The sequence below is a fragment of the Puccinia triticina genome, chromosome 11A (assembly GCF_026914185.1).
Source record: "Puccinia triticina chromosome 11A, complete sequence".
NCBI lineage: Eukaryota > Fungi > Basidiomycota > Pucciniomycetes > Pucciniales > Pucciniaceae > Puccinia > Puccinia triticina.
This window is the reverse complement of record NC_070568.1, coordinates 5,787,501-5,804,511: the sequence shown is the minus strand read 5'-3', so window position 1 is coordinate 5,804,511 and position 17,011 is coordinate 5,787,501. Positions and strand designations below refer to the sequence as shown.

At 47.9% G+C, this 17,011-nt stretch overlaps 1 protein-coding gene across 1 annotated transcript; it reads right to left on the bottom strand.

The window, feature by feature from the left end:
* Positions 1-2,104: 2,104 nt before the first annotated feature.
* On the bottom strand, positions 2,105-2,981 carry PtA15_11A559 (uncharacterized protein; the record flags this gene model as incomplete). Its single annotated transcript, XM_053161479.1, has 6 exons — positions 2,105-2,158; positions 2,340-2,453; positions 2,509-2,539; positions 2,618-2,739; positions 2,810-2,884; positions 2,958-2,981. 6 exons carry the CDS (start codon positions 2,979-2,981, stop codon positions 2,105-2,107), a joined length of 420 nt encoding a protein of 139 aa, XP_053025422.1.
* Positions 2,982-17,011: the final 14,030 nt, after the last annotated feature.

Here is a 17,011-nt window from a genome sequence, read left to right as displayed (position 1 = left end):
AGATACTCTTTTCAGTTCGGATGGTTAAGTTTTCTTTTCAGAGGTTCGTAATCGGTCCTTTGGATGTTCCTAAAAGTCGACTAGTCGTTCAACAGAATAACTGAATATGCCATTGAGTTTGATAGATTTGTTGATGAATTTGATTCCTTTTTCCGCTCGAAGTTGAGATCCGTAGACGATGTATTTCTGGTTATATGGTTGAAATTGATTATCCGTTGTCGATCAAACAAGATTATCCTATCACGTTGGGGACTCCCTTGTAAGACTCAAAAGTGTTCCTGAGAACCTTTTGCTGAATGGAGAAGGGGATCATGGAGGTGCAAACTCTGCCCTTCTATACTATCAGATAACAAGACCCACCAAGGTAAGCTTGGCAAGTTTTAATGAAGTGATAGGGTTGGTTGGTTCAAGATGAGCTTGTTGATGACACTGAATAAATTGTTGTTATTGTTAATGTAAGGGTTGTTATGTAGGTTGTTTAAGTATATATATAAGGCTGAACTGTAAATGTTGGGGTGACTGTGATTGGTGAGTAATGAACTGAGGAGCTGACAACTGGGGAGGAGGGAGCTCCTTATATAGACAAAAGTGGAGCCCCAGAGGGCTTGTGGGTTAGGGTTTTGACTAATCTAGACAACAGTGTGAGGGATTTTAGCTGGTGGGAGTAGATACAAATGATGTCATAATGTGTCAGGGGTACATAAATGATGTCATAAGAATGCAGTAGGGCCACATGAAGGCTGCGTAAAGTGACAGTAGACTGCATGAGTTGACAGGTGGATGCAGGGGGTGCATAAATGAAGTCTGAGGCTGCAGAGTCAGTGTGTGATGACATCATAATATGGAAATAGAAGAGTACTTGATAATATGTAATGACTGCAGTCTGATGGGGAGATGTATGTTTGTATCCTGTGATTTGTATAAGCATAATGCTGTGATCCTTGAATTGAGGCTGGTGACAGGCTGGTGACTGGGTATGTTGAACGTGTGATGGGTGTCCAGTGTCCAAAGAAGTGTAGGTTCCAATCCAGCGGGGTTCAGGTAATGCTTTCAGTGGTGACTAGGGGTAAAATTGGCCGTAGAATCCATTTCTGAGGTCTGTTTGATGGTATCTTGAGGCGTATTGTGAGTAAATATATGTATGCGAAAAAACTTTTGATTTTTCACTTTTCCGTCTACCACAACGTGCCTGATCTTGCTGGCGGATGTCGGATCTGCTTACATCAATAAGATGATTTTAGTTTCACGACATCACTTCGCAGACTTTGGACGGCAGAAATGGTTTGCATTTGCTTACCAAGTTCCGCAGCTGGGGTAGCTCCTGACGTCTCACTCAATTTATGAGTTTGACACCGCTTGCCTAGACTGGAATTCTCACAGTTCCGAGAATATTACATAAATATCTGAACCCGGTTAGTCCGACTCGTTCCTCAGGACGTCCAACACGTAGTGTATTGGAAATATTTTGAAAACCATTGAAATTGGTTTTCAAAATATTTTTTTGCACCCGTGGTGTATTCTTAGCGCGGTGGGCCTTGAGTGGCGCGAGACAATTCATAAGCCTCTGCTGCGGAGAGCCTTCCGGTCGGGGTCCCCCGGACCCTCCGTTTGAGATGCTGAGTTAAGCTAGGAGGCGCTCCAGAAGGGACAATTCTGATGCATTTCTTGGGCCCATAGTGCAATAACGGCTTGATCATGAAGCTGTTGATAATTCTGGGATTACTATTGGAATATACAAAACATCACACTGCTGCATTGAAAATGTTTCCTCGGGAGTTGCTAAGAAAGATTCAAATTAAATAAGGTCAAATCAACTCTTTTGTGCTGGATAAATTGTAAAGTTTTCACAAATTTTTATTCTAAGAGTAAGCAGCACTCACAAATCCCATGTTATTATGTCATCTATTGCACCCTTCTCTAGCTCGCTTGGATTAGGATTGAGCGCCATGAATAGCTATCTCACATTTATATATATTTAATCATTCTTCATGTAGTCAGTTACGATCCTCATTTCCACGAGTTCCAGCAAGCATACCGTACCTTCCTTGTGATGTAGATTTGCGAGCATCCGATTGATGATTCTACGGTGTTAAAGCTACATCCTTCAAGTACTCTCGCCACTATTAGTGGTGAATTGGAGCCAGACCGCTGAAGAATACTTTTCAAAAGATTTCCAAAACACGAGAAGGTGAATATGATAAACTTGGCTAATTTTATGTAATTACTTACACTTCTTTGTGACAATTCTCCGTGATATTACTTTTGCAACCAGGTATGAGCTCTACGCATTAAAATGGTACCGAATTCTCGTTTATGGAATCTCCCACTTACGAACTGACCCAACCGCTCATATGGCCACCCTGGACATCAGAAGAAGGGCCGCTCCAGAGACATACTCCCATCTGCTCGTCGCCATCGTAAGTGCCGCAGATCTGGACCCACGAAGGTGTGAGCTATTCTAATTCAATGGAATTGAAAAACCACAGATGAAAATTTCACGATTCTTACGCCACTTTCATCAAAATTAGAGGGATATGGGCTGGTCCCACATCAGGTACAAACCACGAACCAAATTATTATTCTGAGCTGCGAGATTAGGTATAGTAGAGCAACTGACCCTGCGTTTCCCAGCACACCCGATGAGTTCGAAGAAGAATTTGATGATGCAGGGAAGTTCCCCGTTGCTGGAACTTCTTTGATGTTCTTAGGTGTGGGTGGTGACGCGGTTTTATTTTCACTCTGTGATGATCCCCATCAAAAAAAACTTCCTACAAATCGCCGGGGACGAAACACTGCCTGAACAACTCACGCGTTTTGATAAGGTTGGTGCGGATGATTGTCCGATGTTTGAACTCATGTTTCCTGCCGGAGGACCCATCGCGAACTGTTACGAAAGACCATGCCATCGGCCAGGCTCAGCGATCATGGTTTCATTCGGAAAAGACTGAGATACTTACCAATTGTACTGCCATGCTAGACATCTTCCGTGCGCAATTGTTTATTGGGTTAGCATAAGCGCAGCCATCCTTTTCACTCAGGTAACTGTAGCACCCGCTATTTGCAACAGATGTAGACAGGCCAGGGCTGGATCTTCTACTGTGTGACGCAGATCGCGCTCTTTTCACATAAAATTCGTCCACGGAGCCTGGCGACTGGCTGGGAGTGTCGGGCAACCTTATCGTCGCAGAGCCTACGGGCCGGGATAAGCATAGCAAGTGAACGAGACCAATGACGAGAAACATCGAAGCTGGATATTTTGATATACTTGGTGAGACTTGAGCTGGAAACATGCGACACTGGAATATTTCCACAAGCTGCCCAAGCTTTTAAGCTGTCAGGTGGTGCTGGCATGAGTTCGAAGGGATTTCCAGCTTGAAAGGTGGAACGTTTGTTTGAGCCTTCACACGATTACAATTTTACACGGAGGATCCGCTGGGTCCAACCATTTCCAGACCTACGGTCAATCCAGCGCACGACTATAGGTGTGCTTGGATATCGATCACGACTATCTATCAGGTTACCTGCCTCATTTTTAAACTTCAAAAGGCGATTAATAGTATTTATGGCAGCTGCCATCATGCATACCGTTCTCGCCTTCACAACTCACTCACCCCAAAAGAGTTTAAGCATCCGGCGAGTATTACTGAGGTCGAGTAATGACCGGTGGAGGGATATTCATCACGCAAACGGTCCACCAGGATTCTTTAACATATGTATGCGCACGCATGACTCGTGGAACTACCCATTGTAAACTTACCTACCTTGCCCATCTGTCGAGGGTAGGTCCGGTCTTTATCAGCTTGCCGTATTCCTTTCTGTAAAGGAAACCGCAGTCGTTGGAGAGCCTCATTTGTGGGACGATACCACGTTCATTCTCGTAAAAGCTTCCCTGGCCGCTATCACTGCAGGTATCATTGCTCGTGTGCAAATACCAACCGTACGTGGCATTGGATGACTTAAACTTTTTCAAGGGAGCAAGCAGACGGTCAAGAAACCACTTCTTCGAAGTGATGCTGGGTGCGTCGAGTTCGATCAAGCGAAATAAGCAGAAACTTGAAGTTTAATCTCCCAGCATCCCGGGCTTCCTCTGCAGAAAAGCTATAGCGGGAACGCTGCTTCAAAATGGCCTTAGTTCGCAGCGCATCGTATTCCAATTTGCGAAGTTAATACAACTTGAAATTACCAGGGAAAAATCAGCTTCGGATACCTTTCAAGATTTCTTGTTTTGATCTTGATGCCGCTTGAAAATGGTTGCATGAAATAGAATCTCAAACTCTTTCTCAAAAGCATCAGGGCCCAATTATAAACCAGTTTTGGGATAATATTGGGATTGTTTTCAAATAAGTTTGAAATCAAAAAAAGTTATCTTAATGGTGCAGATACAGGGGCCAAAACTGTTTCCAACCTGTTTCAAACCAAGTGTAAATTATAAACCCACCACCATGCTGGATGAGTTTCTGGCGCAACTGAACGTAAGCCTCCAATACCAAAGGTTGCTCCGTTGGACAGTTGTCCGTCTCGCATGCGCCAAGACAATGGCAGCGACGGCAGAAGCCTTCCCAAGAACTTGGGGGGACAACCTGGGTCAGGACAACTGGCCACCGGTGTCTGCCGACTCTCCCTAGTCAATAGATACCCGTAAATCAGCCTTGAAGGCTGATTCTTGCGCGCAACATACTGGTTCAACTGCGAGAGCCTGTAGCTTGCTCATTCTGCGAGCTACATATGGGGTCCCGGGCATTGATAGATGCGCTTGAATCCTGGCTATCCATCCATGGTGTCTGTTTTTAAATTACCCGCAAATCAGCCTTGATGGCTGTATCTTGCGCGAGTACATATGCTGTGGCCTTTGGCGGGGGGGAAGTACTGGTCAGGTGTATGGCGGGCATCTGCATGCTGAGATGTAATCACATTCAAAACAGTATTGGTAATCCAGTTTTCCCCAAACCACCTCCCCGAGGTGGTTTGGGTTGTTTTGAGATTTTCAATTCTGAAAAATTTAGCAAAAAGATCTTTCAAACTTATTTGAAAATAATCCCAATACAGCTAACCCAAAAGAGCTTGCAACTTTGGCCTCAAACTCTGCGAGCTTGTGCCGCAGCAGCAAGAGTTTTGCGCAGCTGCAGAGGCCCGTGCGCCCGGGCCGTGCTCGGGGAATCCCCGGGTGGCCCGCAGGAAGGCGGCCTGCCGCCGATCCACATCCAGCCTGCCACCACCAACCCACCACCCACCACCGCCAAATCCATCGACCCACTGCTGCCAAGTCCATCAACGCCGCCAACACAACAAGGGGCGGATTCCTTTGAGACGCCTGCGGTGACTCAGAGCAAATCCGCCGCAATCACCGCCACCACCAACCCAACACCAACCGTCTTCAAATCACCACTGCAGCTTATTGGAACCTTAAACAGAAGCTCATCGGAGCCATTGGAACCATCAAATTGATCCCATCCGCCCATCAGAGCATATTCCTGTAAGATCTGCTTTGACCTTCAATGCCACAACTTGGAAAGATAAGGTCTAAACTGGCATTGATTATGTCTGAGAATAATCTAGTTTGACAATGGATAATCACTCCCGCAACCATTTGATTTCACCTTCCGAATACAGTGAATGGTTCCACCACCCGCTGACACCACCTGCAGACTGACACTTGCCAACCCTTTTTGATGGGACTTCCCATTTGGTCGAGGAGCGCAACCGCCGCCGTGAAGCCTTCATCAGAAGCCAGGAAAGAACATCACAACTGGACCCATTGCTCTCGGGCTTACTGCCAGTGTCACCAACCACCAGCCAATCAAGCCAGTTAAGTTTGTCTCAACCAACTGCTGCTTGATCTCAACAACACCATCAGCTTCCTTTTGATTGGCCAGGATCAACCTTTGGCCAACCTGAGGTTCCCATTGGTATCGAATTCCTGCTATTTGACCCCAAACCTGGCCCACCTCCTATCAAAACCCGCAAGCGACGAACCATAGATCCTCCTGTCAGCTCCCAATATCAAAAAGCCAAATCTGAACCTGGGAAGCTCTTGATCCACTGGGACAGTCACGACTACAACCTTGAAACGTTCAAGACTGCCGCCATCAACCTGATCCAACATGATGAAGACGAGGGGCTTGGATTATATGCCCGACAACGTGAATCCGAGGGCAGTATTGTTTGGAATGTCATTATCCCCAATGGACGCACGTTTGCAGCAGCCCAAAAAAAGCGACTCGATTCCACTGAAATATTCACACAGTTCCTCCAGGTTGCCGAGGCCACTCCTGAATCCCACAAGATCATATGTCGCTTGGTCCAGAAAGATCCGACCATCTTAGCTGAGGTAAGGGCATATCCCAATTCCCCCCCTCCAATAAAGATATGTAGTTCTCTGACGTTGGGTGAACTCCTAGAAAGAGTCTGTTTATAAACACCTCAGGCTCATGCACGCAGGTCCCAGCTCCGCTGCTGAAGATCTGGCCAATGGGCCCTCCGCAGGTGCACAGGAAGCTGTGTCGCTCACTGATTTGGTCAAAGAGCTTGGCTGTATCCACAAACCTGCGAACACCTCACTGGAAGCCATGAAACCAGCGTCTTCATCAATCCCGAAAACCCAAACGAATTCTTCCAAATGACTCCAAAACGGATTGCTATGTGGGCCAAAGCAATTGTAAGTTCTACATTCCCCATTCCCTTGACACATGTGGCTGAGCTGATCCAATGTTTCAAATCATTTTGATAGAGGCAAAACCCCGGCCAAGTGACCCTTAGGATCCCCCCGAAGTCTGACAGCTTCCAGTTCAAGACCAAGGAGGACCAACCACAACCACCGCCTCCAGTTCCAGCGCAACCACAACCTCCAGCGGCGGCCGCAGGGGTTCAATACCCCATACCATTTGGCCTCGCAATGCCACCTGGCATGTTTTTCAATCCAATGCATATGGCAACCTCAATGGCCATGCCACCTTGGATGAATGCCGGCCCCGGTCAGAACCTCTCCAGCACCCCAGAACCCCCGACAACCCCTCCTGACAGCAGCATCAAGGACTTCCTCAAATATGCCCACGTCAATCCAGAATCCCCTCAAGTTGCCGATGGGATCAGCACCCTTGGGATCACGCATTGGACTATGTTCAAGGATTTCAAGGCCTCCGAGCTTGTCAGCAAAGGAATCCCCGAAGGCCCAGCTCGCTCAATTGTCTCTGCCGCAAAGAAGTATGCAACTCACTTGATGAAAACTCACAATAAGTAGTTTTTTTGTATTTTTTTGTAGTTTTTTTGTGGTTTTTTTCTTCCTCTTCTCCCCCAGCCTTTCCTATTCATTATTCTGTAATCCTCATTCAATTATTTTGTAATCACACTCTTTTAATCATGTATTTTTTTCCGCTCCAAATCACATCATTTAACTTTGTTTTTTATTTGTATTTTATTCCTCACACTCTTTGGAGTTTTTGTAATCACACTGTAATCTCACTCTTTGGAAATTGTTGCAATTGACAGTGAATTTCAATTTAAATAAAGAGGTTAGGAATGAATGAAGACAAAGTTGTTTGAATGATGTTATACAAAAGTTGTGTAGATGAATTAAATACAAAGGAGAGTGAATCAATGGAGAAAAAGAAGAAAGGAATGCAGCAAACGATGAAGAAAAGATGAAAAAGGGATAAAGACATTCAGATGTTCATCCGGTGTAACCACAGCCTCTGAAAAGGCCTCTCATAAGATCAGCTGTGAAGAAATGCTCAGTGAAGACCTCAATGGCCTCCCCGTCAGTTTCTCCTCCATCAAGCTCTCCGTATTGCCGTAAGCTAGCCTTCAAGACGCTGAAGGCTTTCTCTATTGGGTTCTTGTTGGGGGAGTAGGCAGGAAGGTAAACGAGCAGACAGCCATGATCGTCGATGAGCTGTTTGATGTTGCCATTATGGTGTATTTGCGCGTTGTCCATGACAAGGATGCTTTGGGGTCCTGGGAAAGGACTCATGTTGGGAAGCTTTAAAGATCCACAGGTCAGTTTTTGAAGTGGAGCTCAAGATCTGGAACTGTTATTACTCACCAAGACGTTGAGGGACTCCTGTCCGTACAAGCGGAGGCAGTCGTGTGAGGGGAAGGTGCGGTTTAGGCTGCCCTCGTGGTGGGTGGTCCGTAGGGATGAGCGCTGAAAGGATTCGAGATAGCTGTGTGGTTGGGTGGTTTTGAGATGTTCGCCGGGGTTTTGGATCCGCGGCGGCGGTTGTTTGTTTGGAGGGAAAGGGAAATGTGATCTTAAGGAAGAGGAAGGAAGGGGATCTAGAAAACTCTGATGCTGATGATTCGGCGAGCGGAGCTCGAAGGTTTGGACTCTGAAGATCGGATCTCTAAGCTCTGATGATGGACCGTATTCTGGGGATCAGAATGCCATCGCCACCCATCATCCAAGTTCGAGCTGAACTTGGACTCAGGGTGACATGTCACATACATTTCATCACATCCTCCGCGCGCTACACGCGCACACACTCACAACAAACAAGAGAAGCAGGAAAAGAGAAAACAACCCAAAGAAACAAGAAAAGCACAGTGAGATGAGGAAGAAAGAAAAGAACCAGAGGAAAGAAAAAGGAAAAGAGGAAAGAGGAGACAGAAACACTCCGGACAGACAAAACAACAAACAGAAAGAGACAGAAACCAGAAACAAAACAAGGAAGTAAACTCACAGCACATGCTGTGTTAGGACCAAAAAAAATGAAAGAGTTAGATGGCAGGGGACAGGGGAAGTGAAAGAGGGGAAGGAGTATGGAAGAGAAGGGGGTGGAAGATGAGGAGAGGGAAAAGGAAGGGAAAAGGGGAAGATCTTGAGAAGGGAGCCAGTTGAAAGTGGGAAGGTGGAAAGTGGGAAGATGATGGAAAGAGGGTGAATTCTTGGAGGTCTTGAGGATCTTGATGAGTCTTGAAGAGTGAGAAGAGAGTGTAGTCTTGATCTTGATGTTGCTGGCGGCGGTGATGCTCCTGAATAGCTGGCCACGAGAGGGGCCACCACATCCACCCACCACTTGGAGTCTGTCCCCAGACTCCTTCAACGTTCCATGCGGCCAAAGAAAGAGACGGAAACCTGGAAAGAAAACCCAAACAGAGATCCCAAAGGCGGCTCACAGCGTGGCGACGTAATGCTTACAAACAGTGTAGAGAAGCCCTACGGTGCATACTAAGGAGGGGGACTTACTTCTGGTCAGTAATGCCCCCACGGGAATAACCACGACAAACCACGACTTCTCCACCAACCAAATGGAAAGAGCCCAGTACACCCCACTTGTGGATCGGAGATGAGAGGGATGATTGAGAGTTGCTAGGGGTCAGATCAGAAAGCTCGGATGGAGTTGAGTTGGAGGATTGAGGCAGAACTGGGATCTGGATGGAAAGATGGGAGCGCGTTGGGAAGAGCGGTGAAGCAAAACTGGGAGCCATAGCGGGGGTTCGAGGTGAAGTCGAGATTGAAGAGGATTCTGAGGTTGTCGAGTAGAGGGGCTCAAATGGTGGGGATGCAACGGTATCATTGAGCGCGCAGGGCGGCTCCGAAATGCTGGATAGAAAAGGGGTTGGTTGATCCTTCTCTTGGAGGCTAGAAGGTGGAATCAAATGCTCCGCCGCCTGGCGGAGCTGGCTACTAGAACAGAGATCGGAGATCGGAATTGCATGCTCCGCCATCTGGCGGGGCTGAAGACTAGAGCGGAGGTTGGAAGCGGCAGTCGGATAGGAGGTGGAACATAGTTTAACCTTGTCTCGGAGGGTAGGAGAAGTGCGGAGATGGTCTGGAACGGTTTTTTGATTCAGAGAATGGATTGACTCGGAAATAAGATTGGATGCGGATTGAGAAGCTAGTTCAACCTTGTCTAGGAGGCTGAAGGGCGGAATCAACTGCTCCGCCGCCCGGCGGAGTTGGCGAATAGAACAAAGATCGGCGGTTGGAGTCGGGGAAGGGCTGGAACATAGTTTAACCTCGTCTCGGAGGGCGGAAGATGGGATCAATGGGTCCGCCATCTGGCGGGGCTGAGAGCTGAGATCGGGGGTGGAACATAGTTTTACCTCGTCTCGGAGGGTAGGAGGAGGAATCAGATGCTCCGCCTCTTGGCGGAGTCGGCGACCGGAACAGAGATTGGGAATCGGAATCGAAGAAGGACGGGGGTGTAGTTTAACCTCGTTTCGGAGGCGAGAAGGCGGGATCAAAGACTCCGCCACTGGGCGGAGCAGGGAATCAAAGATTGGTGGGGATAGTTTAACCTCTTTGCGGAGGTTATCGCAGTGAGTCGGGTCTGTTCCACCTGGAGAAACAAGGGTGGAAGGTTGTCCATTGCTCACGAGTGTGGCACGAGATAGGGTTTTGATGGAGATGGTAGCATCACGCTCCGGAGGTGCACATTGGAGAGAACTTACTTTCGCTCCTCTATGCCTCCGCGGAATCACTTTTCTTGCCTTTTTCCTCTTGGGAAGGTGGTTGTTGGCCAAAGCGGAAGTGGAAAACCCCGGAACCATCAGATCAAGGATCTTCCTAAGAACTCTATCCACCGCCTGTACAGAACCGACAGAACATGGCGGAGTGCTTGAATCCAAATGGGCGGTACTTGCAGTTCCGCGGCTAGAAAAACAATGATACACCGGGGAAGTGGGCGGAGGTGAGACGGCTGACCGGGCAACGCCGGGGGCGGAGAAGATGGAGGGCAACGAGTGAATCTGTGGCCTTCGATTTGTCCGGGGTGTGGAGCCTTTCTTCTCAGAGGGACCCCATTGACCCCTCTGTGACTGAAGCGCTGCGGAGTTGAATTGTGCGGAGATGACCACACTGCGGATCGGCCGACTAGGATCGAAGGGAACGGGAGTGCCGCTGGGAAGGAAGAAAAGCTTTCCCTTCTGTTTGACAAGGGCATCCATCTTGTCCCGCTGGAGATCAGGACAGTGTCCGAATCCATGCCCGTTGCAATGGCAATAGTAACAGATGAGCAGGGGCCGGACGGTGTGATTGAGAGCGGTGACGGAGATCATTTCCTTCAACCTCCTCTCCGATGCTTGAAATTCCTCTAGACGGCTTAGCTCCGACTCCGTTCTTTCTGAAGTGTTGGAGACAGAATTGAGTGATCTGATGGACTGCGATGCTTCTAGTGTTGATTGCTTTGAATGCTCAAGATTACATTGACCCACTTCCACAATTGGTTTGGAGGACACAAAAGACAACGGAACATCGTCAATAACTTCTCCCGCACTGCAATGGAAAACCCAGGTCTTGTCTTTTTCCACCGGAGACGCTAGCCTGGCCGCTAGTGATTGTCGAGAAACCAGAGAAAAGGCTTGAGAGCATAGCGCTGGGATTCTTTCCACGTGGGCCGGATTTTCACGATATAAATACGAAACGATCGAATTGAAGGCTTGAGAAAAGATTGGGTAGTCCCGTGCGGCGGAAATGTCTTCTTTCGCAGACCACCAAAGGAGTAAATCTTTGAGATCTCGAAGTGACCACGGAGCAGCTTCCTTATCACACTCGGAGGCGCCACTTGACTTTGCCGCAGCTTCATAGGCTTTGAGAAAACCTTCGCCATCAGATTCATCAAAGCACCAAACATTCCGTGGCGCGATTCTGACCATCGTGGACTTCGGCGGAGCTCCCGCCACTTCGACATTTGCCATCCTGAAAAGCTGGGGAAGGCGGACACTGCAAAGAGAGATTGGAACAGTGCTCGAGGCTCACAGATGTGGCGAATGTGATGTTGCGACAATGACAATAGTAGTAGCCTTCGGAGGTGCACGACTGGAGGGGACTTACTTTGATCCTCCTGTGCCCCACTTATGACACCAGAGAGAAAAAAAAAGAATGGAAGAAGGACACTTAAGCGGGTCGTGATTGCCGTCGGGTCCTGAATCGAGCTGAGGATACTGGTACGAGCTGCCTGTGACAAGAGAGAGCTCGGTCCGCCTTCTGAGACGATTAGGAGGCTCAGCTGAGCTCCTGGTGACGAAGGGAGAAGGGAGGGAGATGGCCGGGCGATATAGACGTCCGGTCAAGCTTCTAGAAATGGGAAGAGGGAGGTGGGGACCGTAGATCTGAAGACAAGAAAAGGAGAGGGGCTGGAGATTCTTCTAGTCGATCAGCCGAGTTCTGGGTTGGTCGAAAGAAGGATGCGGAACACAACTCGAGATAAAAGGCGAAGGAGGGGACGCCGGTCGAGAATGAGAGATTGCAGAAAGAAAGACTCTTGAATCTCGACGTGTGTTGCTTGAAGCAATCTCGGACCAATCCCAAAACAATTTGATCCAATGAAACAAGGACTCGACGACTCCGCTTCAAGCGGAACAAACAGCGGAAAATTGGACCTCGACGATTGCGGAGGGGGGATAGACAAGGTTCCGGAGCGGAATAGACAAAGTTGAGGAGCGGAATAGACAAGGTTGCGGAGCGGAATGTTCAAAACGAAGATCAGCTTCGATTCCGGAAGACTCCGCGGAAGATGGGAGAGGAAAGGATAGAATTAGAACCGCTCGGAGCGCCTCAAAACCACAGTCCGAGACTGTAAATCTTGAGGTCGCTGGTTCGATCCCGGCTCGGGGGACCAAATGAGGGACTCCTGTCCGTACAAGCGGAGGCAGTCGTGTGAGGGGAAGGTGCGGTTTAGGCTGCCCTCGTGGTGGGTGGTCCGTAGGGATGAGCGCTGAAAGGATTCGAGATAGCTGTGTGGTTGGGTGGTTTTGAGATGTTCGCCGGGGTTTTGGATCCGCGGCGGCGGTTGTTTGTTTGGAGGGAAAGGGAAATGTGATCTTAAGGAAGAGGAAGGAAGGGGATCTAGAAAACTCTGATGCTGATGATTCGGCGAGCGGAGCTCGAAGGTTTGGACTCTGAAGATCGGATCTCTAAGCTCTGATGATGGACCGTATTCTGGGGATCAGAATGCCATCGCCACCCATCATCCAAGTTCGAGCTGAACTTGGACTCAGGGTGACATGTCACATACATTTCATCACATCCTCCGCGCGCTACACGCGCACACACTCACAACAAACAAGAGAAGCAGGAAAAGAGAAAACAACCCAAAGAAACAAGAAAAGCACAGTGAGATGAGGAAGAAAGAAAAGAACCAGAGGAAAGAAAAAGGAAAAGAGGAAAGAGGAGACAGAAACACTCCGGACAGACAAAACAACAAACAGAAAGAGACAGAAACCAGAAACAAAACAAGGAAGTAAACTCACAGCACATGCTGTGTTAGGACCAAAAAAAATGAAAGAGTTAGATGGCAGGGGACAGGGGAAGTGAAAGAGGGGAAGGAGTATGGAAGAGAAGGGGGTGGAAGATGAGGAGAGGGAAAAGGAAGGGAAAAGGGGAAGATCTTGAGAAGGGAGCCAGTTGAAAGTGGGAAGGTGGAAAGTGGGAAGATGATGGAAAGAGGGTGAATTCTTGGAGGTCTTGAGGATCTTGATGAGTCTTGAAGAGTGAGAAGAGAGTGTAGTCTTGATCTTGATGTTGCTGGCGGCGGTGATGCTCCTGAATAGCTGGCCACGAGAGGGGCCACCACAACGTGTTCTAAATAACACTCAAAATCCACTTGCTTGACGTTCTCTTGCTGTACCATCATTGCAACCAGACCACCAAGGTCCACCGCTGTAATTAAGTTGAATCTATGAGTCGCTTGTGTTCCAGACATCCGGGAGGTCCTCTTGCCAACTGGAGCCCAACCCCGAGTACAAACCACAGCATCAAGACAAACGCCGCTTTCGTCTATGAAAGAGAAAGTTAATTTATGCCAAGGATTAAAAAAAGAAAAGGAGAAATTTACCCACCAGTAAAGACAAGCCATTCAGGGTCAAAGTTGGCCATCAGTAGTGTGTAATTTGCCTGTTCAGTCGGGTTTTGATTTGCATTCACTTTCCTCATAGTTTTCTGACTGAGCTTGAGGCGTCTGTGAAGCTCATTTGATATGGTTTGTACTGAGATTTGGATGTTGCATTCTTCCAATAAGCTTTGCTGGATTTCTTGTAGATGGATCGTTGGATTGTTGGTGACCATCTCCAAGAGCAACGCGCGTTCTTCTTTGCTGAGAGCCAAAGGTCAACCAATTCTGTCGTAGGTTTCTGGATTGGTCACAACAGAGTGAGTAGCTTCGTAGAGAGAGCACCAGCGTCTGAGGGAATTGGAGCTGACCTTGGAGCCATTTGACACGTTGATTTCGGCGAGGGGTTTTCCATCAAGGGCCGCCCGAACAACGGAGGATTTGAATGTGGCACTATACTCAACAAACATTGTGCCTAAAGGAGCAAGAAAGGAAACCAGAAAAAAACCCGCACTCATATCAGCTTGGGGTTACACAAGAAACCATTGAGAAACAAAGTACCTACAGTTTCAAACTCTGCTCCGTGGAGGTGGTGGGTGGCAGGCTGGCTGTAGATTGGTGGTGGTGATTTGACAATTGGCGGCAGTGGTGATTCAACGACGGTCGGCGGTGGGTTGGTGGTGGCGGCAGGCAGGTTTTGGGTTGGCAGTTGGCGGTGATTGCAGCGGATTTGCTCTGAGTCACCGCGGGCTTCTCAAAGGAATCCACCCCTTGTTGTGTTGGAGGGTGGCAGTGGCAGCGTTGATGGACTTGGCAGCGGCGGGTCGATGGATTTGGCGGTGGTGGGTGGTGGGTTGGTGGTGGCAGGCTGGATGTGGATCGGCGGCAGGCCGCCTTCCTGCGGGCCACCCGGGGATTCTCCAAGCACGGCCTGCGCGCACAGGCCTCTGCAGCTGCGCAAAACTCTTGCCGCTGCGGCACAAACTCTCAGAGTTTGCGGCCAAAGTCGCAAGCTCTTTTGGGTTAGCTGTATTATCCCAAAACTTGTTTATAATTGGGCCCTCAGTGGTCATATTTCTGGGTCATTCTCCACTTCAATATGAATAACTGTTTGAGTAGTGCAACATTGTATTGATTCATATTATGAGGTGGGTATGTGTCATAATATCATGAGATCAAATGATTCATGAATGGCTCCAAGAAGTAATTAGACTACAAAATACAACGTGAAATATCAACAAGATAAAACAAGATGTTAGAATATTTAGAATTTATAGTAAAGAGGGTGAGGCCCCATTTATAAACAAATATTTGAGTTTTATTTTGAAAGTATTTGAAAACAATTTTGAAACAAAAACAAAATTGAAATGAAAGATTTTTGATTTCAAAAATCTCTTGGGCAAGCTTCAAACAACAGGGTGCACATATAAAAATTTGTGCATCCCTGACCGAGTAGCCTGCCAGAGTGGGTAGGCAGGGGCAAGATAACTGTGACACGGGCCAGGACAGCTGGAATACAGCTCCAGGACCGGAGCTTGAACCGGATGCTCCGCTGGCCCAGGAGGTTTCCTTGTGTGAGTACAATGTTCCTTGCTTGCCAAAGACCTCGGCAAGCAGGTCAGACTATGTACTGGCACCAGTTTGGACCAGTAGGTCCGACGAGTTCTCGGAGCGGCCTGTCCGAGCAGTTCTTGGACATGGCCATCACAAATTGGCCCATCTGCTTGGACAGGCAAGTCCTAAATCTTGTTGGACCACCATATCCCAGAACTTGGCTGGCTAGAGGAGTCGTCGGACATGCCAGTCCGAGAATTGGTGGTATGTATATATGTACCCATTTGCAACCTCCGCCGACCCAGTACAGAAATTTGAATGGGGAGTAGTGGCCTGGCAACCATACAGGCGTACTGCCATTTCAAAAGTTCAATTCCTTGAACTTTGGATTTCTTAAATCTCAGGCGCCAATTATAAATGATATTTGGCAATTATTTGGGAGATTTTTGAAATCTCCCTGATTGTTTTTTCCACTATTTTTTGGTTACCACATTTTTGTTTTGGGACCCAAATCACCTAGAGGAGGTGATTTGGACCAGAAAATTTTCAAAATTTTCATTTTGGGGCCAAGTACAGCCATACTGCAGATGTATTCAGCGGTACAACTGAGTTGGCATTGAATCTTGAATACACCACCGGTTTTGAAAATTCTCTAGGGCCAATATCCCCTTCCAACCAGCAACAATCCCCGTCCATCCCCCATATCCCAATCCACACCAACAAACCATGATTCCATGATGGCACCCACAAGATCGGGGATGCCATGGAGCCGTTCAAAAGATTATTTGATGGAAGCCCACTGGTTGGGTTTTTCAAAAGCGGGCCAGCTATGAAGGCCCCAATTAGAGAAAAATATTGCCGCTGTTGACCGAGTAGCAGCAGAAAAAGAAACTACACACCTGACTGAGCGATTACTCAGGACCCGGATCACCGAGCCACCAGAAGTCGTCCAGTGACATGCGGAAGTACTCCACAAACCGCACCGGGGGTATGCGGTCATCATTCCACAGCTCCCAGCGATTGGGCCTCTTGAAGGCATCGCGGCGGGCTCGTACATAGACAGTGTTGGGGGCATTCTCCTCGTGTTCATCCAGATGCCAGAGGGCATAAATGTGAAGTGGGGTGGGTTCAAGGTAAGGCGGGAGCATTTTGTGAAGGTCGGGCTTGTGGTTCCAGCAGGCGGCAGATGGCAACTTGGTGGGGGGAAAGCGCTGTACTTTGGGAAAGCACCAGCGGTTCATAATTGCGCCTTTATTTGAGGCATTTTTGAAACCATTTTGGGCTGGTATTCTGTAACCAAAAATGAAATCGTGCCGAATTCAAAAAAGTTTGGAAAAAGTTTCAAAAAAACTCCAAATATCATTTATAATTGGCGCCTCAAACACCCCTCCTGGGTGTGTTTGAAGAGTTTTGAACCAATTTTGAAATGAAAAGAAATCAAAACAAAGTTGGTTTTGATTTCAAAATGATTTCAAAATAATCTCAAAATAATCTCAAAATAGCGTTTATAATTGGGGCCTGAGTGTGATGGCGGTTTATGTAAATATGTAGGTATACGTATTGGTGGAAAAGGATGATGACCTCATGAATTCCACTGGTGCGGGTGTATTTAACCGCTGTCCGCGCACTGCTTCAAGCGGGAGTTCCTAGGCTGTGTCAAATTGGTTCTACAGACTCCCGGAGGCGGGGTA